Source organism: Vigna angularis, chromosome 7, assembly GCF_016808095.1.
Source record: "Vigna angularis cultivar LongXiaoDou No.4 chromosome 7, ASM1680809v1, whole genome shotgun sequence".
NCBI lineage: Eukaryota > Viridiplantae > Streptophyta > Magnoliopsida > Fabales > Fabaceae > Vigna > Vigna angularis.
Window position 1 is genome coordinate 5,826,515 of NC_068976.1, and position 21,511 is coordinate 5,848,025.

At 34.2% G+C, this 21,511-nt stretch overlaps 1 protein-coding gene across 1 annotated transcript; it reads left to right on the plus strand.

Moving 5' to 3' along the window:
* The first annotated feature begins 18,245 nt into the window (after positions 1–18,245).
* LOC108337236 (uncharacterized) lies at positions 18,246–21,120 on the plus strand. The gene is made up of 4 exons (XM_017573717.2): positions 18,246–18,526; positions 19,387–19,480; positions 19,592–19,696; positions 20,684–21,120. The coding sequence occupies exons 1-4, from the start codon at positions 18,357–18,359 to the stop codon at positions 20,951–20,953; spliced, it is 639 nt and encodes a 212-aa protein (XP_017429206.2). The 5' UTR covers positions 18,246–18,356; the 3' UTR covers positions 20,954–21,120.
* The last annotated feature ends 391 nt before the right edge of the window (positions 21,121–21,511 follow it).

The window sequence follows — 21,511 nt, forward strand, 5'->3', positions numbered from 1 at the left end:
TTCATTGGTTATTTTTCATAACTTCTGCATACAGTAATTTTGTATGTGCTAATTAACTTTTCCTTTAAGTTATAATGAGATGCATGTACCGTGGGACCCGCTTGAGAGTTTGAATGCTACATGTATAAGTTATGTATATGCAATTACGTGTATATGTGCTTATAAATAATATACTATAGTATATTATATATTATGTGTACATGTCATTTTATTTATATATATATATATATATATATATATATGAATATAATAATATATAAGATTGTAGAGATATGTGAATTTATTTGTGTAAGATATAATTTTCTTTGATTATAAGCATTGTTAATTGGCGTTTTGTTATTATATTTTGGGGAGTGAAAGAAGAATTGACAGATGATGTTTTAGGAATGTGGGCGATGTAAAGGCAGCCTTTGATTTTATAAATAGAATCAGGACTTGTTTTTTTTTTGTCAACCCAGGTGAAGTTTTTGTTCTATAAAAATACTAGCAGTTTGTTTTCTCTAATGTTATTAGAAACGGAAGTAGAAGGTTTTAGGTTCAGTGAATTGGCGTGATAGTAATCAGTACAATTTTCGTTTTTAGTATGCCATGGACAGATCAACGTGGTGCATAGGGTATATTCAATGAGATAATGTATGTTGCATAAGTCTATTGTTATAACTTATATGTGTATTGGATGTGTTTATGAATAGCACGTTAGGTTGAGATGCTTTGGATTTTTGATGGAGACTTTGGGTTTGTTTGCTATAGAGGTCACAGGAAGGCCTATGTTTTTATAAATGATATCTAATATTATATTACGTGTGAAGTGTATTGGTAGTGGGCATTTGATACTGTGAATGCCTGTACAGTCTTTCGTATGCAATGGGTTATTTAAAAATTGTCGCACTATGGCTAATGGTTTTGTTGTTATGGGTGGTTGCGATCAGGCGTTAAGATATCAATTTTTAAATATTCTCTATGGTGATGAGGATAACCATGGTATTGAATTGCGATCACAATATTTCATGTATCATCTTTCTATATTCTGGTGGTGTACTCATAGAACTCCTGCTTTGGTAAGTGGACCCTATTTTAATAAATAAGAGAGTCTGATTGGGTGAACAAACCCTGATTTGGTAAACAGTTTAAGAGGCCATAGTACAATGGAAATATAGTGGTTAATGGTGATAGCCTTAGTATTTTATATATTGCCGTGATATTTTATAGAAAGTTTGATACAAGAAGGCCTAGCACTATTGGACCTATCACAAGAGGGATGATCAAGAAAATACAAGATGAGTACTCTCCCAAAGGTCAAACCCTCTTTGCTATTTTTGGATGGAAAATTGGAGAACAAGAAGATGCTACCAATTTGCCAAAACATGGAGAAGGGTAAAGTGGACATTGCCACACAAGAAGGGGTGTGCTTATCCTTCTAGGGGGTAGCATTAGTAATTGTTTTCTCCACATGTTAAAATTCATTTAGCACGCTTACTGGAAGCTACTCATTTAGCACATGGTTAGTAATAACATTTCACAATTAAAACGTGTAAAAGGCTTGCTCAAGCTGGGAGATTGATCTATAAAATCTCATGGGCAAAGCTTGTATCTCACTTTTGAATACATTGAGTTTTACTATGCTGATGCATTTTTCCAGCAACCAGAACTCTGCCAAAAGTCACCTCTTATTGAGCTTTCCTTCTCCTTCTAGCTTCCTTCCAGTGAAGGCTTTCTGAGTTAGATAATCCACTCACCATAGAGCTCTACATCCATCTCTACATCCATCTCTGCATCCAGATATGTTTCCACTGCATTAACTATACTGCAGCCACTAAATTCACTTCTGCCACTGCTGTTAAACCTCACTTCTTTCCGCTGCCACTGCCTCTCGTGATCTAAATGCAACTCTGCTTATGATTCCATTCATCATTCTACTACCTACAAACCACAACTCTGCTGGATCAACATCATCAAGTGGTATCAGAGCCAGGTTCTGCATCACGCTCCAGCTAAGTGTTCTTTCCATTCCATATATACTGTCATCAACATTCCCTTCGTGTATTCATTCTGTGTACACTGTTTCATTGAAATTTTAATTCCAGTAGATTCCAATGTTGGCTTTCGTTGTTCCAGCTTTTAATTGCTTTATTGTTAATCATTTTAATCGGTTCATTCCATTGCTTTGAGTCTTTTAATTTGGAAATCCAATTCTGTCATGTCTAGTACTGTGTTGTGGTTTATTTTGTCAAATTTCTGAGTTGAAACTGGTTTGGGATAAATCTGCTGTGTTGATTGGATTTTCAATAGAAGCACATGAGATGAGCAATGATGAATGAGCTTGTGCATCTTGAATTCCATCACAGTGCAGTTCCCGTTAATGCAGAATTTAAATCTGGTTTGAATCTGATTTAAAATGTATTTTCTGAACTACACCGTGTGAAAATTTGCTTTCTGGTTGTGTTTGAATTCTTGGACTGCGTTGTGTGCATACAATATGAACATTGTATTGTCTAAGACAATAAAAACTAGTTGCATCAGTCAGCAGAATCCAGAATTCATTGCTAGAGCAGTTGGACCGAGCTGCATACACTTTGATTGAGTCTTTTTCCTGTTTTTGAATCTGTCCAGATTAGAACTCACTTCTGGACATCTCTTAATGAATTTCTAGAGTCTTTTTCAAGTTTAATTTACTGTATTGGAGTCATAAAAGTTGCTTACAGTTTCGTTTGAATCCTCTGCTGAAGTTTGATTGGTGATTTGGTTTAATTTTGGTGTTAAATAGCAACTGAAGTTGTGAAAATCAGAATTCCAAGTTTTTAGCCTCTGCTGGCAGTTTGAACAAGTCACATTTGGTTAAACAAAGTTGCTCAAATCATAAAATTAAGTGTGCAAACGTGTTTGTGTAAAATTGCCATTCAAACCACCAAATTTTCAACACTCTTTCTGATATAAGTTGCAGATTTCGAAATTCAGAGTTTGGTATGATTAATGCATCATATTCAGTGTTAGATTGGTAGCAAAAGCTTGGTTCAATTGAATTAAAAGAAGTGCACAATTCAAATCTTACCAACTGCATTGTAAAAAGCTGTGTGAACCAGTGCCAAGCAAAATTTAAAATCTGATGCACAATTTGTTTTTTCAGCTTTCTTCTAGGCATTTTATCAAACACTTTGCCTAGTTTTACATTTGATTTCGAAATTGATCAAAGCTGCAACTTATCTTTGTTTCTTGCTTTTCAAATCTACTCTAGAGCCTTTCCTAAGTTCATTTTGAGTGCCACCAGTCATTGGAAACCAATTAATTGATTGATTTAAGTTGTTTGAAAATCCTGCACATAAGCTGTTTGATAAAACTACAGTTGTGCATTCTGGTTTAACAGTTTTTGGCAGCAGCAGTGTTGATTTTTTTTGGCTTAACAATTGATCATTGGTGGTCTGTATGAGCTCTTTGCTGGGTGCAGAATCATCTCAGGTGGTCCTACAACACTGGTAGCATCTTAGGGAGTGGATTGGAGCAAGGAAAGATCAACATTGAGGCTGAAATTTTTGGTGCAGCAGAACCAAATTCTTCACTGGTCTGCATCAAACTGGTTGCTGCAACAGCAGCATAATTCACTTGCAGCTGAGAGAATTGCATGAATCCAAGCTTATTCATTACTTGTTTGAGAGCAACCAAAGCTGCCACATTCAAACCACATCCTTGTTTTACCAAATTTTGTGTTGCCCTTGTATTTTTGGTGTTTACTTTCTTTTTTTCAATTCTGTAAGTTGGCCATTTCAAGCAAGTGAAGTGGAAGAGCTCATAAGTGTTCTTCTCTCATTTGCTAACTTGACTAAAAGTCTCATCACTTTAAAATTGGTAGACGGTGAGTGTGTCTTAGATCCAAAGTCTAAGCCTCACCTAGGAGACCTCACTTTAATTGCTTGTTCCATTCTCGACTAGATAGCCTATATCTTGTGCGAATAGGAAGCTCTCTTAGGGGTCCGAATTTAGAGTTAGGTTGTGCCTTTTCTTTACTTTGTGTTTTCTTTGTTGTCTTTAAGACTTAAGTGGATTTAAGAGTGATTTTGATCTAAGGACTCTAGTAAGTAGCAAGAAGCATATTTGGCAAGGAAAAGGCTTGGTACTTAAGCATTCCTAGTGAATCACCTCCCTTACCTGGAATATTGCTTCAAGTGAAAATCTCTAGTCTTTACTTCAAGAACAACATTTAAATCCATCATAATGTCTAGAAGGCATTCTCCTAGGATTAGTGATAGTGAAAAAGAACATTTTTCTCTTCAAACTTTAGTTAATGAATTCAAAGAAATGAGAAGAGAAATGAATGAAGAGAAAGTCAATAGAGAGCTTCAAAATGCTGTTATTCAAGATGAGTTGAGAATGATAAGGAAAAGTAAGTCTAGGGGAAGTCAGAGTGAAAACTCTCAAGAGGGAGGGATGTCTATGAGTCTGGGTGATTATTACCCTCATCAGCCTTCTACTTCTAGAAGGCATAGGAGAAATTCACATGCACCTCCACTCCCTAAAGAAGTCAATATTGTGTTGCCTCACTTCCATGGGAAGGACAATGTAGAGGCTTATCTTGATTGGGAGATGAAGGTAGAACAATTGTTTGAATGCCACCAAGTGAGTGAAGAGAGGAAGGTATCTCTAGCTACCCTAAGCTTTCAAGGGTATGCAATGTACTGGTGGACTGCTTTAGTCAAAGAGAGGCTTAGACATCAAGCCCCTCCCATCCACTATTGGAATGATCTCAAGTCTGCCCTTAGGAGGAGACACATTCCCTCCTACTACAATAGGGAACTCATGGACAAACTCCAAAGGTTACAACAAAGGTCTATGACAGTTGAGGAATATAGACAAAAGATGGAGTTGTATATGATGAGGGCAGGCATAGTGGAGGGTCCAGAAATTACTTTAGCTAGATTTTTAAGTGAGCTCAATTTTGACATAAGAGATAAGGTTGAACTTCTACCTTATAGAGATTTGAATGATCTTGTTCAAATGTGTATAAAGGTAGAACAACAAAACTTGAGAAAATCTTCTTCTAAAAGAATTCAAGTTCAACCTACTTTTGAAAAGAAAATTTTTAAAGAAAAAGAGCCATTTAAACCTCTAGCCAAAATAGAAGAGAGACCCAAGAAAGAGACACCCTCACACACAAGAACAAGTGAAATCAAATGCTTCAAATGTCTAGGAAGGGGTCATGTAGCTACTCAATGTCCTACAAAAAGAAACATTATTTTGAAAGGCAAGGACATTTATAGTAGTGAAAGTGACACCCCAACTAGTACAAGTGAGAGTGAGGAAGAAGAGAGGGAAGAGGAAATATATGCTGATGATGGGCAACTTCTCATGGTGAGAAGGATACTTAGCAACCAACCAAGTCTTGAACACATATCACAAAGAGAGAACATCTTTCACACAAGATGTAAAATTCAAGAAAATCATTGTTCTCTCATTGTTGATAGTGGGTCTTGTTGCAATTGTTGTAGCACAAGGTTGGTTGAGAAGTTGAAACTTGATATTATACCCCATCCAAAACCTTATAAACTTCATTGGCTAAATGAAGATGGGGATATAATAGTCAAGAATCAAGTGAAGTTGGCATTTTCCATTGGGAACTTCAAAGATGAAGTTTTATGTGATATAGTTCCCATGGAAGCATGTCATGTGTTATTGGGGAGACCATGGCAATTTGATCATCAAACTATCCATCATGGTCTAACCAATACCATCACTATCCATCAAAAGGACAAGAAGTTTGTGCTTCATCCTTTGACTCCTACCCAAGTGGCTAAGGATCAAGCACAAATGAAGTCTTTAAGAAAGCAAGAACATGCTCAAAAGAAAAAGTCAAAAAGAAAGGAGGGTATAGAAACAAGTGTGCCACCTAAGGTCACTCAACATGAAGTCCTTTTAAACAAAAAGACTTTAATAAATACACTTCAAGTTGAGCAACCTTCATATCTTCTTCTTTGTCAAGGGACACTTACATGCACATCTAGTGATTCAAAGATTTCAACTCCTTCTCCATCCATTCAAAAACTTTTGAAAGAATTTGATGATTTATTCCCACAAGAAATTCCTAAAGGGCTTCCACCCATAAGAGGAATTGAACATCAAATTGATTTCATTCCAGGGGCAGTTCTTCCTAATAGGCCAGCCTATAGGACAAACCCCCAAGAAACTAAGGAGATTGAGACACAAGTCCAAGAGTTGCTAGATAAAGGCTTAGTTGAAAAGAGTCTAAGTCCATGTGCTGTACCAGTGTTGCTTGTTCCAAAAAAAGATGGGAAGTGGCGCATGTGCTGTGATTGTAGAGCTATCAACAACATCACAATCAAGTATAGACATCCCATTCCTAGGCTTGATGATATGTTGGATGAATTGCATGGAGCACAAATATTTTCAAAGGTAGATTTAAAAAGTGGCTATCACCAAATAAGAATTAAGGAAGGTGATGAATGGAAAACTGCCTTTAAGACCAAGTTTGGATTATATGAATGGGTAGTTATGCCTTTTGGTCTTACAAATGCTCCAAGCACATTCATGAGACTTATGAATCATGTCCTTAGGGATTGCATTGGGAAGTTTGTAGTTGTTTACTTTGATGACATCTTGGTATATAGTCAAAATTTGCAAACTCATGAAAAACATTTGAGAATTATTTTAACAATTCTTAGAACACACAAATTATTTGCAAACTTTGACAAGTGTACCTTTTGTGTTGATAGTGTCATATTTCTTGGATTTGTGGTCACCAAAAATGGGGTTCATGTGGACCCAGAAAAAATAAAGGCCATCCAAGATTGGCCTCCTCCAAAGAATGTAGGAGAAGTAAGGAGCTTCCATGGGTTGGCAAGCTTTTACAGAAGATTTGTTCCTAACTTCTCTAGTCTTGCTTCACCCCTCAATGAGTTGGTGAAAAAAGATGTTACATTCCATTGGGGGGATAAACAACAAAAAGCTTTTGAGCTACTCAAAGAGAAGCTCACACAAGCACCCATTCTAGCTTTGCCAAATTTTTCCAAAACTTTTGAGCTAGAATGTGATGCTTCAGGATTTGGCATAGGTGCAGTATTATTACAAGAAGGACACCCAATTGCATACTTTAGTGAAAAACTTCATGGTGCCTCTTGTAATTATCCCACCTATGACAAAGAACTCTATGCACTTGTGAGGGCTCTTCAAACTTGGGAACATTACCTTGTTGCCAAGGAGTTTATCATTCATAGTGATCATGAATCACTTAAGTATTTGAAGAGTCAACACAAGTTACAAAAGAGGCATGCTAAGTGGTTGGAATTCATTGAACAATTCACCTATGTTATTAAATACAAGAAAGGAAAATCCAATGTGGTGGCTGATGCTTTGTCAAGAAAAATTAATCTATTAGCCACATTGGGAGCTCAAATTCTTGGATTTAATAACATTCTTGAATTATATTCACAAGATCTTGATTTTGCTCATATCTATGAGGAATGTCTCAATAAGCCTCAAGGAGGATTCTATGTGAAAGAGGGGTATCTTTTTAAAGAAGGAAAAATTTGCATTCCCCAAGGTTCACATAGAAAACTCCTTGTTCAAGAGACACATGAGGGAGGATTAATGGGACATTTTGGGGTAGAAAAGACCCTTGGCATGTTGAAAGAAAAATTCTTTTGGCCTCACATGAGAAGGGATGTTCAAAGGCATTGCTTTAAGTGTATAACTTGTTTAGAAGCTAAATCTAAAGCAATGCCTCATGGACTGTATACTCCTTTGAATGTTGCTTCCACCCCTTGGGAAGAGATAAGTATGGATTTTGTGTTAGGTCTTCCCAAAACTTCAAGGGGTTTTGATTCTATCTTTGTGGTGGTAGATAGATTTAGCAAAATGGCTCATTTTATACCTTGCCACAAAGTAGATGATGCAAGCAACATTGCAAAGTTATTCTTCAGAGATGTGGTTAAACTTCATGGGTTACCTAAGGTAATAGTTTCGGATAGAGATACAAAATTTCTTAGTCACTTTTGGCGGACCTTATGGTCTAGATTAGGGACTAAGTTATCTTTTTCTACTACTTGCCATCCTCAAACAGATGGTCAAACTGAAGTAGTCAATAGATCTCTTTCCACTTTACTAAGGGTAGTTCTAAAAGGCAATCATAAATCTTGGGATGAGTATCTTCCTCATGTTGAGTTTGCATACAATAGAGTAGTTCATGGAACTACTAAATTGTCTCCTTTTGAAGTTGTTTATGGTTTTAATCCTTTGACACCCATGGATTTAATACCCCTTCCAAATGCTATTGATTTTGTTCATCAAGATGGGGTATCTAAATCCAAGTTTATCAAAGAATTACATCATAAGGTTAAAAATCAAATTCAACAACAAAATGAGAAATATGCCAAGCAACACAACAAGGGCAAGAAAGAGTTAATCTTCAATGAAGGTGATCTAGTTTGGGTTCATCTTAGAAAGGAAAGATTTCCTCAACTAAGAAAATCCAAACTCAATCCTAGAGGAGATTGACCTTTTAGAGTAATAAGGAGGATAAATAACAATGCCTATCAAATTGATCTTCCTCCCGAATACGGTGTTCATGCTACCTTCAATGTATCTGACCTTAAACCTTTTGCAGGTTATGCAAGTGAAAATGAAGACCCTATGGATTTGAGGGCAAATCCCTGTCAAGAGGGAGGGGATGATACAAGAAGGCCTAGCACCATTGGACCTATCACAAGAGGGATGATCAAGAAAATACAAGATGAGTACTCTCCCAAAGGTCAAACCCTCTTTGCTATTTTTGGATGGAAAATTGGAGAACAAGAAGATGCTACCAATTTGCCAAAACATGGAGAAGGGTAAAGTGGACATTGCCACACAAGAAGGGGTGTGCTTATCCTTCTAGGGGGTAGCATTAGTAATTGTTTTCTCCACATGTTAAAATTCATTTAGCACGCTTACTGGAAGCTACTCATTTAGCACATGGTTAGTAATAACATTTCACAATTAAAACGTGTAAAAGGCTTGCTCAAGCTGGGAGATTGATCTATAAAATCTCATGGGCAAAGCTTGTATCTCACTTTTGAATACATTGAGTTTTACTATGCTGATGCATTTTTCCAGCAACCAGAACTCTGCCAAAAGTCACCTCTTATTGAGCTTTCCTTCTCCTTCTAGCTTCCTTCCAGTGAAGGCTTTCTGAGTTAGATAATCCACTCACCATAGAGCTCTACATCCATCTCTACATCCATCTCTGCATCCAGATCTGTTTCCACTGCATTAACTATACTGCAGCCACTAAATTCACTTCTGCCACTGCTGTTAAACCTCACTTCTTTCCGCTGCCACTGCCTCTCGTGATCTAAATGCAACTCTGCTTATGATTCCATTCATCATTCTACTACCTACAAACCACAACTCTGTTGGATCAACATCATCAAAGTTGTAGTATTTTTTTATGATACTTTGGTGTTGAATATGAAGTTGTAGTATTTTATATGGTGCTATGGTGTTTTATAGAAAGTCGTAATATTTTCTATGATACTGTGGTATTTTTCCGTATGCATGGTGGTGTTAAATACTTAGTGTGTGTTTTTGAAATGTTCTTGGAAATTGCTTATGCTTGCAATGTTGTGAGCTTATATACCATGATGTGTGTTGGTTGTAAGGACAATTATATGGTGAGTTGTAATGGTTAATGACATGATCTTTAATATTGTTCTTGCATGGTGTAATTGCAAAATTAATTGGATTGTGCGTCGAGTGAAACATGAGTTGATTGAGTTGTTATTTTCCATAAGGGTTGTTTGATAAATCATGCCAGTGGGTGACTGTGAATCCTATGTTTTTTTACGTACTCAATGGAAGATGACACGAGAAAGTCTTACGTTGGTGCGTAGGACCTGTTTTGGTGAACAGGAAAGTCCCTGTTGGTGCGTGAACCCGATTTAGGTGAATTGGAGAGTACTGCGTTGGTGTGTAGGCCTGATTTTGGTGAACCAAAAAGTCCTGCGTTGGTGCTTAAACCCGATTTTGGTGAACCGGAAAGTCCTACATTGGTGCGTAGGCCCGATTTTAGTGAACCGAAAAGTCCTGCATTGGTGCGTAGGTCCTGTTTAGGTGAACAGGTCGTGTTTGCTGGAGTACGGAAGAAAACATATGGCGATAGTGATTGAGAGTGTTTGCATGGTTTGTATGGGTTGGAGTTGGATTAACAATGTGTTATTGTGTTGTGAATTTGATGTAGTAGGAGTGTTGTGAGCTTATACTTTAATTGATAATTGTATTAATATAATTGTTTTGTTATATGTAAAATATAAATTAAAATTGGTATGAAGTGTTTTGCTAATAATTAAATGTTATTTTATGGGAATAAACCTTTATATGGTGAAGTTTGATATCAAAGTAGTTATGAATAGTTATTAAAAGTTGAATATGCTACTTACTTTATTTTATAATAAGTGGTAGTGTACATAGGTTTCAGAAAATTATATTAGATGTCATATTAAATAATATGATTTTTAGTTTAAAAGTTCAAGGTAATTTGAGGTTATTAAATAATCAGTGTAGTAAAAGAAATTTATTATGGCATAGTGATGTGATCATCAGATCTACTGCATCAAGTTTTTGCGAATTTATAAATGTTTGCATAGTGTATGTCACTTGATGATGAGTACAATTTTTGGGGACGAAATTTTTTTTGAGGTAAGGTGAATGTAAGACCCAAGAAATTCAAATGTAATAAGAAATGATGTTGATATTGCTAAATGTTTTTTTTAATGAGAAAACATGTTTTCGCAAGATGTTGTGTAACTCAATTGATAAAAGCTAGAGGCGATGGTTTTGTGTTCAAACCTTGCTAGGTGCACATTTGGTTGTGTTTTATTTTTTGGTGTAGCTGTTATGTTTTGCCATGTCACATTTTATGGTTAATTTTAATATAAGCACTAAAATAGGCAACTGAAACCTAGATTTTCGGGAAAGAAATTTTCTTTTCCTAAAAAGCAGGGATTAGTGGGAGGTTTCAGGTTAGGTTAGATAAGAGGGTAACCAGAGAATTCTTTCTTTACACCGAAAAGAACCTATAGTAAAAAAGAAGAAGAAGAAAAACAGTGAACTTGTTGTGTGTTATTGTATGTTGGGGAATTTTGTGAGAATTTATCGAGGGGGTTGTGTATAAATGTAAGTTGAACATGGGTCTGCATAATTATTATCTGCATGCATCAGAACTTGAACAATAGGAATAGATATTTGTTGGCCATGCGGTATCTTTCAATTAAGGTTTTGTACTACTAATTAAATTGACGCTGAACAATTTGGTAATTTCAATTTGTTCTCTGTTGCTGCCCATTTTATTTGACGCTAAGATTCTGGTTGGGTTAGACTATCGTTTACCAATGTGTCTCGTTGATGGATGCCAAACCTATTATAATTCATGTTGTGCTTATAATATTATATTGTTATGTATTAAAAATATGGTTTTAAATCTGGTTAGATGTTGGGATGATTATGTAACCAAATCCACGTTGGCTTTGGAAGGAAATATGATGCAATGAATTAGAAAAGTAGCTTTGAATTATACTGTTGAGATGGGATGCTTTTCATTCTTTTGCGGTGCAGCCATTGAGGCTCTCAAATTGTCTACGTGGTTCAACCATGGTGGTTTTAAAAGAAAAAGATTATCTAAGCGGTGCAGTTTAAAAATCAGTAGCAGTCATGTTGCTGTTTTTGTTGTTGTTTCTAGTTGCTGTTTGGAATGAAAAAGGTGTATAAACCGCTTGCTGTTTTTGCTGCTAATGCATTAGAAAATCTTCCTGTTGTTTTGATTGTTGTTACTGTACCAGAAATTTACTGTTTTAACATTAAAATGAAGCAAAAAATTATTTGTTGTTTGGATTAAAATTGCTACAGGGAATTGTTTGTTGTTTTGATTAAAATGCTGAATATTTTATTGTATTAATTGGTTCCTTAATATATAATTGTATGATGTGGGTTCAGGGCATATATATATATATATATATATATATATTATATTTATTACGTTATATATTAGTATGCTAAGATATGTTTTCGTTTGAGATTTTGGATATAAAATATTATAATATAATATATATTATAAAGTTACCGTAAACTTTTTTTTGGAAGATTGAGTATAGAGTTGATAAAATAACGATAATATTAGAAAGAAGAATGATTTTGGGTGAAAAGAAAAGAAAAAGAAAATAGATAAGCAAAAGTCCAAATAAGCATTTAATAAAGTAATTGAATTACAATTTAGCTTGTTGATGGGTTTAATTATAATTTTAATCTATTATTAGAATGGGACTTATGTGAGATTGACATTAAAATATGGATGAGATTTTGTGATCTATTGTTTGAGTGCCTTGTATAAAGCGTTATATTGGAAGCTACAGGTGGTATGGTTGGGTATAGGAGACAGACCAATTTGATGATGTTGGGAATTTATAGTGACGATGTGTTTGGAGACGTTGTTGATAGGATAACGTTGATGGTATAGTAGTGATATGGTTAATAAGGATACTGATGGTGGTAGGTAAGGGTGTAAAAATGATTTCTTAACAAAGATATCGTTGTAGATGATATATTTTTTATTAAGGTGTGCTTGTTTCTTATGTACAGATTTTATTGTTATTGGTTGTGCTATGATAGCTTACCCATATTTGTTTGTGTTGTAGTTGTGTGTGTGTTTTGCGATGATTGTATGACTTTGGTTATACGGGGAGCAGGGGATATTACGGATGCTTCAAATGCATGACAGTGATGCAAGAATGGGAAGACAATTTGAGTTATTTAAAGCTTTTGTGCTATAAATTTTAGAAACAATGTAATGAGGTTTACTTTATTTCATTTTGATTTTATTAATTTCGGTATTATATAATGGATTTCTGCAATGATTTATGATTTTAAAAATTTTAATTTTTACTCGAAATCGGAACATCCAAAAAAAATCGGGATGTTACACCTCCTGACCTCTAATGCTCAATCTTAGCCTTTTGACACACTAAGCAATAAGCGACAAACTCAGCCACATCACGTTTCATCCCATTCCACCAAAATGATTCCTTCAAGTCTTTGTACATCTTTCTAGTTAACTCACCTTTGTTTTTTGGTGTTTGTTATGATGATTGTATAACTCGTGTTGTTATACGAGAGCATATGTTGATACAAATAAAGCTAGAGATACATAGTATGAAAGGGGCTTGTTGGAAAACTTTTGGGAGTCTTTTGAAAGCATTGGAAAATGTTGTTTTTAAGTTGTAGTATTTGAACAACATTTTAAGTTTGAATTGGAATAAAGGCTTTTGGTTGGTTTTAACGTTGTTCATGTTGAGGAAATAAAGTTTTTTTTAAGTTAATAAATGTTTTACAAATTACAAGTGACATCCTAAAATGGGTGTTACAATATCCTCCTAAGGGCACTTTGAAGGTCATTTTAATATTGCACTACGGGAGCATTATTGATCCTACTTTGTGGCAACCAAAGAGTGTCCTGCAATACATTGCATATCCATGAAAGTTAAAGGTGGCCAAAGGTACTTTCCTCTCCTCACTTACTTGGTTGCAACCAAAGCGTTAGTCTAACTTCATCTCTTAATCTATGTATGTTTCCTCATTGTTCTTCCCAAAGAAGTGAGAGAGATCTACACAAGTCTATCTTTGAACATGTTCTCTTCTATGTCTCCTTGGTAGGGGAGGAGGAGGTTGATTAAATTGATCCGCTATTTTGTTATCCTCCTTATAGTGTGTGATGAGTGTTGGAGCTTCCTATTGATGCTCCAATGCAATCAATTTCTCCAACAAGTATATTGGGTAGTTTGTAGTATCCATAGGGATTTGGCAGAAAAGGATGCATACAAAGTATGAAAAGTAATTGATATAGGAAACATAATTATTTTAGCGATAACACACGTAAAACAGTTTGGAGTTGAAAAGGATTGACTTTAATGTGATAAAGATGTGTTAAAGCTAGATTTCACCGTTTTGTCCCTCTCATATAATGATTTAGTTATTAGTTATAAAGACACAATTAATAATGTCTTGGGAGTTCTCTAAGAATGTAACTCTAGGTCAGTCCTGGAACCTTGAGCCTAAGATCACCAAACTTCAGTATGATTCCTTAGTGACTGCTTGAATGGATCACTTGCATTAAGATCTAAACTTTATAACCAGGTACAACCTTAGATCTATTCCTAGCATTTTAAAAAAGGAATATAATTAGTTGGACTACAACTTGGAACTTAATCCCACTCAATCCAATCAAGTGAAATAAGATGAGTGATTAGCTCATCTAATAACAAGCATAAAATTATTCTCAAACATGGAATTAAAGCATACTTTCATAAATAATACAGTACCAATACGAGAAAGTTCGAAAGGGTTACATCTTTTCTTTAATACTTTAGGAGATTTAGCTCCTCATAATGGATGGAAAGAATTCAATACAAGGAAGAGTCATCATCTCCTAAACCTCTAATAATATTATTTAAATTACAGAGGAAGATGTTTAAGAAACTTTCTCAAAAGTATCTCTCTTAGTTCTGTCCAAAAGTAAAATAAAGATAATCTCTATTTTTATAAACTTTCTAAGGCATTGCTTTAATGATGAAAGTGTGGCTCCAACTGCAGATGTTTCCTTTCAAGGTAGGTTTTCTTTATGACTTAAGCCTCGTGCTTTTGGTGTTGTAGCCCCTAAGATAACTTTTTTGTGTGGTTACATACGATGACTACTACATAAACAATTATTGTTTCTATTTAAAAATGAAATTTGAAAAAAATATAGTTTAAAATAGTGGGGTTACCCTACAAGCTGAGGTTGTTCACTTTGTCAATTCTAAGGAGAAAAATCCAATTACAACATCCATGTATTATTTCAGAATAATACAAGAAATATGAGAAGTTAACTATGTCAGTTTTAGCGTTCCAATTTTGAAGTGTAAATGGATTGATAGAATTCAAGTGTGGTGATGATCTCGGGTTCACTTTGGTGGACCTTAGCAAGATGAGTTATACGAATTAACCATTTATTATGGTTAGTCAAGTAAGACAAATATTCTATATCACTGATCCAACGAATAAATAATTGTCAGTTGTATTGGAAGGTAGAAACCTCCACGAAAATGATGATGAAGACTCTTTATATATACTTGTAACAACCTCTTTCTAATCAAGAACAATTCAAGACAAGGTCGATAATGTAGTTGATGACATCCATGAAATTCGAAGTATCACAATGTAGACATATGGGAGAAAACTATATCCTAATAGGTGTCTTTTTATTAATTTTGCCATTTCTACAATTTTTTTTATTTTGTCTATTCTAACTTTATAGAGATAATTAGTTTTATTTTTCATATATGATGTACTAACAATGTGTTTTTAGGTATGACGAGCTTTGGATCAAGAAAGAGAAAACATGGTAGATCTATGACGATGTAACATCCCAACAGATTTCTATGGAGACGTTGGTGGTCGAGATTGATCCTCGATCAGGTATACCTAAAGACCCACAAGCAGAAAAGTTTTGGAGCTATTTGGGCATGTTGGCCAAAGCACATATCTCTATTGTCTTTGCATCTTAGAATGATGTCCTAGAGATGAAAAAGAACCTCATATGGCAGGATATTCTAGTATGTTTACTTAATATATATATAGTGTTTAATATGTTTTACTTAATTCGTTAACATTTTTTTTATGTTTTCAACAACAAAATTTTGGCATTCTGAACACTAGGCAAATTAGGAAGAAATTCCTATTGCATATAGCCATCAGATAAAGGGACTTTAAGATAAGGCTGACTCGCCCATATGTGTTTGGACACAGGCAACATGTGGGAAGTACAAAATAACTGAGGAGGAGTGAATTCAATTTTGTGCACCTAGAGAATCTAGGGGTTGACAATTTTGTTTCTTAAATTTTTGTTATATAGTCACATAAAGCATTCATTTGTGATTTACATTTATAAATTTATATAGTTTGACAAGAAAAAAGAATAGTAGCCCAACAAAGATAGAGACTTAATAATGAACCACACATACTCTCGAGATGTGGTTATACATTATTGGAGAGACAGATGAGAAAGTCTCGTGTAGAGGCTTTAGGACTTGCATCCCATGTCTTAGTACTTCCATTTACTAGGTACAAGACGTGGAAAGCTGCTCGGACTAAGTCTAATGAGCACATGACATCACAATAAACTCAATTGATATAAAAAAATAAATTTTTAAGTATAAACTCTAAACCCACAACCATAGTTCATATTAAGCATTTTATGTAACAAAATTCATTATCATATGCAGGATGAGTTAATTGAGTAACAAACTCAAGGTTCCTTTATTGGTCAAGGTAGGAACAATATGTTTACAACAACCATTGTAAAGCCATAACACCCAGGTCATGTGCATGGCATTGCAAGTGCAATTGGTCTTCAAGACTACTTTGACCCTCTATAAAGAAGTAGCGAATCCTTGAGTCAAGAGGCTATTAGGACAAGATAAGCTCGTTTATAAAAACCTTGGTTTTGAAGTTTAACTAAACAATATGAAACGAAGAAGTCTCACAAGATTAGAAAAATAGAAAACAATAAATAATAGGATAGAAAAACCTAAGTTAGAAAGAATAGGTACACATGATAGGAAGCCTCATAGAAACCCTAAGTTAGAAAGAACAAGTACCACATGATAGGAAGCCTCATAGAAACCCTAAACGCTAGGATAGAAAATCCTAAATTAGAAAGAACAGGTATCCGTACAACAAGTCTAAAACACTAAGAAGAAAAGAAGAAGACGATCCTCTGAAAGAAAGAAAATCACTAAAGCCAAACTAGGCTATACAACTAGGAAAATAGGACAAGCAGAAACCTAAACTCTAGCTAGATACAACCTAAGAAAAATAAGATTAAACTAGCTGAAGACAAACAAGAGAACAATAAAAAAACACAAACAAAGAATTAATATCAGGCCAACCTTAAGTAAACACTTATGACTCTAAAAAACATAAAACTTATAACCAAAATTCCCAACACAGAAAACCTTAAGAAAACACTTAAGACTATAGAAAACATAAAGACTTAGAACCAAAACCCCCCAACACAAAAAACCTTAGGAAAACACTTAGGATTTTAGAAAATTGAAAAACAACTAAGTCAAAACACCCAGACACAATGTTAAACGACTATTAAGTCAAAAGTGTCTAAGAGAGTTGAAGTTAAATGCGTAAACCTTCTCATACCTAAAGGGTATTCAATTTAACTCTCGGGAAAATGAAACATTGTCAAGACGATGTCATTGACAGAACACTCTAAAAGACTAAAACTTAAAAACACCAAATAAAACACAAACAATGCTAAACATTGTCTACCTAAAAAGGAAAAATCACAAGAAGCTTTTACTCTGTCTTAACGATACCATGAGCTAAACATTACTTCGTCCAATGATGAAGTTTTTACTCAACGCTTGACATCCTTAGAAGAAAAGCTTAATCGTCAAATGCTATCTCAATGATAGAAAATAAAAAAAACATTTTGTTGTTTTGAACAAGCATTAAATGACATTAAATGTTTAATGTTTAAAAACAACAAAAATGATATTTGGACTGCACATCAAAAACCCAATCAAATAGTAATAAATGTTATGTTAATGGAATGCAATTAATTTACCTCATGTATTGTGTTATTTATATCATATTTATAGACTTTTACCTGAATGGATGTAATCCATGTGGTACTTATCTTGATTAACTTTATCTAATACTCAACTCATATGTTTTGGTCGTTATCCCCATTTTAATCACATTTTGTTATTATCATTTTGGTCGAGGTTATATCCTTCTGATCTAGCTATATTTAGGGTGAATAGATATAGTGTCAAGTGGTTGAGATATTATCTAGAATAAAAAAATCAAAATGAAAGAGAAATCTAAAATATAACCATCAATATTTATCACTCATTTCTTTCTATCTTTCAATATTGTGTAATTTATTTTTATAATTTGAAGATATATGGTGCTTGTAAATGCAAGACATTGACATTTTTTTTTTCTTGGCCGTTCATCTTCTAACATTTTGCATAATTTTTTTTTCGGCATACAACTTTTAAAAGCTAAGAATATACTTTTAAAAATCTAAAAATAATGAACTGACAAGGAATTTCAAATTATAAAATATAAACTAAAAAAAATAGTGACTTTGAATACACTCTGACGAGGGATTCTGTTTCAAAAAATTATTTATATCTTAAAACTTCTGTTACAAAAACAAACCAAACGTAGTCGTTTTCAGAGGGGGAAAATTGGGAGAGCGTGCGAGAGAAAGAAACGACAGTAGCGGGTGGTATAAAAGAGTGGCTACATTTCTTGAAGAAAAGGACATGAGTGAGAAAACGTCACAGCCAGCGATGTCGGAGGAAGATTTGGATTTCGAGAAGAAGGTTTCGATAAAGGAGACGATGGAGGTTGATCCATCCAAAGTCCTTGTAGTCCTTCGCGATTTCCTCGCAATTCAGCAACGCAGGGCCGAAGCATATTCCAAGCTCAAAAGGTTAATTAATTACTTACAAAGCTTTTTGGATTCCGTCAAATTAAATGTCATTAATTTTTTCTGTCAGTTGTTTGAATCCATGGCTCCGTCGATGTTACTGATACTATACTTTAGGGTTCATAATTTCAGCTTTAGGGAAAAATAGTTTTATTTTATTTATTTGTTTGTTTTCTAATAGAATTGGTTTACGTACTATGCATTTCAAGTCCAGTAATAATAAAGTAAAATGCACGAATCTAGGTGCTTTACTTTGTTTCTGTTTTCATTTTCGTTTTCTCTTTTTAATTACGCATCCGTCACCTGTTCTCAATGTTCCTTGTTTTCAGAAATTTGTACAGAGAACGAAAAGCAATAAAATGGAAAATATATCAAATTGAGGTGAAAATTTTGTGAATGAAAAGTGGAAATAGAAATGAAAAAGGAAAATAGAAATAAAAGTAAATGAACCCTTAGGGATTTTTTTTTTCATTTAATTTACTTTTTCTATGACTGAATTAGAATTCATTGTGATGCAATAATAGATTAACATGTATGGAAAGATTGCTATTTGTTAGCTATTGTAATAATAATTACTTTAAAAGTTATGAATCTAATTTAGATGCAGCGGTTTACACAGTCGTCCTATTAAAGTGTGACATGTGTGGTAAGTTTGTTAAATTTTATAATAGCTGCTTTAAATTTCGTAGCTAGAATGAGTTTTGATAATTTGACAATGTAACTTTTCTATAGAAAGTAAATCCCTAAGCGAGCCAATGTTACTTTCCCATGACAAGTTTAGTAGTTGGAGCTTGTCATTATAGTGTTTTCTAACGTTAATTACATTGGAATTTGAGACTTTGGTTCGATGTCTAACTTGTCAGGGGGTTTTCTGACTACATGGCTAATGGAGGGGATTTGGCTTATCAGCAGCTTTGCGGTGAAATAACAGTAGAGTTTAGTGATTGCTCGAAAAAAGTGTGTCCATTATCTAAACATTATTAGTTTCTCTTAACTTAACAAAAAATGGGGTTTTGTTTATTTTTACTGTATTTGTTTAACTCTTTTCCTTTACCTGATTTAGCATAGGTCCTTGAAATGGAGGCATTGTTTAGGAGCTCTGATTATTGCCGGGAAGATCTAGCAAAGCTTCTTAGAGCTGTTCAAGATCAAGAAAAGCAGAATCTGTTTCTGGTATGTAACTGCTTCATTTTACGAATAGAATAGTTCCTTTTATCGAAGTAAAATTCAGTGTTTGTAATTGTTTTTATTGTTTTAAAAATCTATCTTCTTGTAGTTAGCTTTATCATCGATCTATCTGGAATTCATTATCAGACTAAACATGTTACCAAATATGGTTTGCATTTAATTTGTTCTCTGCTATCTTGATATTATCAAAGCATACTTTATCCATTGATATCTCGCTGTTGTTATACTGTGTTAATTTGTTGAAGTGTTTCATTAAGGTTGTACATGTAGAAGTCCTGTTAACTTCACTATAAGTAGTTATATATTAATTATATTGATGTTGTTAGAGCGTTCTTCCACGTCTACACCTAAACCTCACTATATTGTATTTTTTCTCTTTCTTGGGACATCCGTAAGTTAACCACTGTAAGCTTCAAACCACCTCTTTCAGGAAAGACTGATGTTTATGCTCTCAGTACTACACTTGGTTGGACAGGGTTTTTCTCCAACTTAAGAACTGAAACCTGTCATTATTCAAACTTAAGACTGCATCACTTAGGCTTATTTTATTGTGTGATCACTAGTAACATGCTTGTGATTTTAGAATTGTTCCATGTACTAGAATTTCTAATTTACAAAGTAAGAGGAATATACTGACCATTAAATCCTATCAAGAGTAATTAATTAAGATTAAAACACAAATTCGTGAGTTTTTTAAAATGTCATACATTTTTAAGCCATGTGATCACGTGAATTTAAAAGTATAGTTATTTTTAGTCGTGTAAAAATTACTTTCTAAGCAGATAATGTGACAAAAGTCATATCCTAGTATTAGTTTTACAAGGTAAACGAAGGGTAATAGTGTTGAATGGAATGATACTATTTTGTTTTCTTTCACGTTGGTAGTGTTAATTGTGACTTGTAAAAAAATGTGGTTAGTTGTGTCATAAAAAGTGTTGACTTTGGGGACAAATGACTTTACTCTCTACACAGACTGTCACCATTCAGAAGTTAAAGAAAGCAGGTCGCCCATCTGAACGTTTGGTGAGCCATGAGAATTGCAAATTTACAAAACCAACGGAGCATGAGTGTGTTCATGTTCAGGAGATTACTGAAGCTTCTGGAACTGAAGAAGCAGAAGCAGATGCTGAGTATGACAATGCTCTAAATGAAGCTATTAGAGGTGTTCAGGATGTTGTGATGACCATCAATGAACACCTAGAAGAAGTCAGATATGAAATTGCTGCCCTTGAAGCGGAGTGATTCTTTTCGTCGACGTTTACTTAAATAATAGTGACTAACTATGATTCACATTCATTTGCTCATTTGCGGGTGAATGGATAGGTCCAGACGAAAATATCTCTGCAATCCGTGAAATGTATATAGACACCTGAAAAGAAATGCAGTTCATGAATATTGTCGGTCGCCAACAAGTTAAAATTCATTTTGACACTTCTGAGTTCTTTTGTTGCCTCAGAGGTAAGTTTCTTACTGTGACGTTGAAGCTTTTCATAGTTTGTGGGAAAATCACATTTTATGTGGTTTTGGGGGATTCACTGCATTTGTTTTTACCGGATCATTATACAATTTGGAAATTTGATCAATTTTGTGGTGAGAAGTAAATAAGTATATTTTCATGATAAGGAATTTGTTGTTTTAGGTAAGACATTTGTGTGAAATTAAATTTTTTTGAAAGTTGTATCACGTATGTTTTATTTGGGGATTAGTGAAAGTTTTTAACCGTTTTCAAGCAGAGTTTATATTTTAACTATCGGTATTTATAAAATATTACTTTTCTTTAGATTTTAAAGTAACTTCACT

Coding starts and splice junctions, on each gene's coding strand:
- LOC108337236 (XM_017573717.2), top strand. CDS start 18,357: ATGAGTGAGAAAACGTCACAGCCAGCGATGTCGGAGGAAGATTTGGAT. Junction 18,527..19,386: donor GCATATTCCAAGCTCAAAAG/GTTAATTAATTA, acceptor CTAACTTGTCAG/GGGGTTTTCTGACTACATGG. Junction 19,481..19,591: donor TTAGTGATTGCTCGAAAAAA/GTGTGTCCATTA, acceptor GATTTAGCATAG/GTCCTTGAAATGGAGGCATT.